Raw genomic sequence first — 3956 nt, forward strand, 5'->3', positions numbered from 1 at the left:
TATAGAAAATTTTGTCAAAATTTTATTTCTATAGAAAATTTTGTCAAAATATTATTTCTATAGAAAATTTTGTCAAAATTCTATTTCTATAGAAAATTTTGTAAACAGTTTATTTCTATAGAAAATTATGTCAACAAATTATTTCTATAGCAAATTTTTGTCAAAATTTTATTTCTATAGAAAATTTTGTCAAATTGTATTGTCAAAATTTTATTTCTATGGAAAATTTTTTCAAAATTTTATTTCTATAGAAAATTTTGTCAAAATTTTATTCCTATAGAAATTCTTGTTAATATTTTTTTATATAGAAAATTTTGTCAAAATTTTATTTTTATAGAAAATTTTGTCAGAATTTTATTTCTTTAGAAAATTTTGTCAGAATTTTATTTCTATGGAAAATTTTGTCAATATTTTATTTCTATAGAAAATATTTCAAAATTTTGTTGTCAAATATTGTCAAAATTTTATTTCTAAATATAAAATTTCGTCAAAATGTCTGTAGACAAGTCAAATAATCCGATTGTGATTGTGAATATAAGATTATGGAGGGTATATAAAATTCGACCCGGCCGAATAAACTTGTTGGTTCCTCATAGGAGACGTTTGATATCCATAATCATAATTGTTTTGTTTACTCTAAACCTATTCTACTTATTGTTGATAGAATACTTATCTCTCGTGGAATGCTACGGATGACATAGAACTAAACGTGCTTAGTGTTTCAAGGTTTTGTTAAAATTGATTTCAATATAGTCATAGTCACTACATTAAAATTAGAATCCATAAAATTAGAATCCATTGAGAAGAGTCCAAAATGTGGACACCAAGTATTACTATTTTAATTCTAAGCGAGTTGATTATTTTCTGTCAAGTTATCGACTCAAAAGATCTCTATATATTAGAGTCTAAAACATCCTTTAATCCCAACTATATGACTAACTATTATTTATCCATAAATCCTGACCACTTATCTGTAAATATAACATTCGATATTGCAAAGACATTTGAACAAGATCCTTGGATGGAATTAGAAATTAAAATGAGGAGAGGCAAAGGACGAGTTCTTCAAAGATTATTAAAATATGACGTCAACCTATGCAAAGTATTGACCAAAGGTCAAAGTAAAATTTTAGATTCTTGGGTGGAAAATTTTTTTACAGCTGGTACTCTACCTAGAAGCTGTCCATTTAAGAAAGTAAGTAGACAATTATGATAAAATTTATATACACTTCAATAATGTAATGATTGCTCTTTTTTAATTGATTTAAATCTAGGGCATATATTCATGGCCCAAAATGAGGCTCGATACATCGAATATACCACAATTCGTTGTAATTGCCAAACATGAAACATCAATAAATTTATATTTCAAATCCAAGCCCAGAAACCAGGATATATTAAACACCACCCTGGTGTTCGAATGGAAATGAGGCATAAAACTGGTTTAAAATTTCACTAGAGCTCTAACTAAAAATTAGTGTACAGAATAAGTGAAAATCGAATAAATTCAATACCAAGCAAAATTTGATAACTTTGTTTTCTCTAGGTCCATTACGAACTGGCAGAAATTTGTAAAATATTCCTCCCAAACTAAGAGGTACTTCACAAATTTCCTCTAAAAATAAAATTTTGACAAATATTTTCTCTAGAAATAAAATTTTGAAAGAATTTTCTATAGAAATAAAATTTTGAGTAAATTTTCTATAGAAATAAAATTGTATAGAAATAAAATTTTGACAAAATTTTCTTAGAAAAAAAATTTGGACATCATTTTCTAAAAAAAAATGAAAAAATGGAGAAAATTTTCTATAGAAGGAAAATTTTCTAAAGAAATAAAATTTTCTCAAAATTTTATTTCTATAAAAACTGTTATCACAATTTTAATTCTACAGAAAATTTTTTAATAATTGTATTTCTATAGACAAGTTTGTCAAATTTTTATTTATATAGAATATTTTCTCAAAAATGTTTAAAAAATTATTTGTATAAAAAAATTTGCCATTTTTTTTCTTTTGGATTTTTTGTCAAAATTTTATTTCTATATAAATTTTTTTCAAAACTTTATTTCTATAGAAAATGTTGTCACAATTTTATTTCAATAGAAAATTTTGACAAAATTTTATTTGTATAAACAATTTTGTCACAATTTTATTTCTATAGAAAATTCTGTGAAATTTTTATTTCTATAGAAAATTTTGTCAATATTTTATTTCTCTAGAAAATTTTGTCAAAATTGTATTTCTATAGAAAATTTTGTCAACATTTTATTTCTATAGAAAATTTTGACAAAATTTTATTTCTATAGAAAATTTTGACAAAATTTTATTTCTATAGAAAATGTCAAAATTTTATTTCTATACAAATCTTTGGCAAAATTTTATTTCTATAGAAAACTTTGTCAAAATTTTATTTCTCTAGAAAATTTCGTTAAAATTTTATTTCTATAGAAAATTTTTACAAAATTTTATTTCTATAGACAATTTTGTCAAAATTTTATTTCTATAGATAATTTTGTGAAAATTTTATTTCTATAGAAAATTTTCTCAAAATTGTATTTCTATAAAAACTGTTGTCAAAATTTTAATTCTACAGAAAATTTTTTAACAATTGTATTTCTATAGACAAGTTTAACAAATTTTTATTTATATAGAAAATTTTCTCAAAAATTTTTAAAAAATTATTTGTATAGAAAAATTTTCCATTTTTTTCTTTTGGATTTTTTGTCAAAATTTTATTTCTATATAAATTTTTTTCAAAACTTTATTTCTATAGAAAATTTTGTCACATTTTTATTTCTATAGAATATTTTGTCAATATTTTATTTCTCTAAAACGTTTGTCAAAATTGTATTTCTATAGAAAATTTTGTCAAAATTTTATTTCTATAGAAAATTTTGACAAAATTTTATTTTTATAGACAATTTTGTCACAATTTTATTTCTATAGAAAATTCTGTGAAATTTTTATTTCTATAGAAAATTTTGTCAATATTTGATTTCTCTAGAAAATTGTGTCAAAATTGTATTTCTATAGAAAATTTTGTCAAAATTTTATTTCTATAGAAACTGGTGTGAAAATTTTATTTCTATAGAAAATTTTGTCAAAATTTTATTTCTTTACAAAACTTTGGCAAAATTTTATTTCTATAGAAAACTTTGTCAAAATTTTATTTCTATAGAAAACTTTGCATAAATTTTATTTATATAGAAAATTTTCTCAAAAATGATTAAAAAATTATTTGTATAGAAAAATTTTTCATTTTTTTCTTTGGATTTTTTGTCAAAAGTTTATTTCTTTAGAACATTTTTGTCAATTTTATTTCTATATAAAATTTTTTCAAAACTTTATTTCTATAGAAAATTATGTCACAATTTTATTTCTATAGAAAATTTTGTGAAATTTTTATTTCTATAGAAAACTTTGTCAAAATTTTATTTCTATAGCAAATGTTGTCAATATTTTATTTCTATAGAAAATTTTGACAAAATTTTATTTCTATAGCCAATTTTGACAAAATTTTATTTCTATAGAAAATTATGTCACAATTTTATTTCTATAGAAAATTTTGTCAAATTTTTATTTCTATAGAAAACTTTGTCAAAATTTTATTTCTATAGCAAATGCTGTCAATATTTTATTTCTATAGAAAATTTTGACAAAATTTTATTTCTATAGACAATTTTGACAAAATTTTATTTCTATAGAAAATATTGTCAAAATTTTATTTCGGTAGAAAATTTTGTCAAAATTTTATTTCTATAGAAAATTTTGTCAAAATTTTATTTCTATAGAAAATTTGTCAAAATGTTATTTCTATAGAAAATTTTGTCAAAATTTTATTTCTATAGAAAATTTTGTCAAAATTTTATTTCTATTAAAAATTGTGTCAGAATTGTATTTCCATAGAAAATTTTGTAAAAATTGTATTTCTATGGATAACTTTGTCAAAATTTTATT

General features: G+C 20.4%; 1 protein-coding gene across 1 annotated transcript; it reads left to right on the forward strand.

Annotated features, from left to right (window-relative positions):
- The first annotated feature begins 814 nt into the window (after positions 1 to 814).
- LOC142235298 (uncharacterized) lies at positions 815 to 1430 on the forward strand. The gene is made up of 2 exons (XM_075306549.1): positions 815 to 1195; positions 1275 to 1430. Exons 1-2 carry the CDS (start codon positions 815 to 817, stop codon positions 1428 to 1430), a joined length of 537 nt encoding a protein of 178 aa, XP_075162664.1.
- Positions 1431 to 3956: the final 2526 nt, after the last annotated feature.

The sequence above is a fragment of the Haematobia irritans genome, chromosome 4, assembly GCF_050003625.1.
Source record: "Haematobia irritans isolate KBUSLIRL chromosome 4, ASM5000362v1, whole genome shotgun sequence".
NCBI lineage: Eukaryota > Metazoa > Arthropoda > Insecta > Diptera > Muscidae > Haematobia > Haematobia irritans.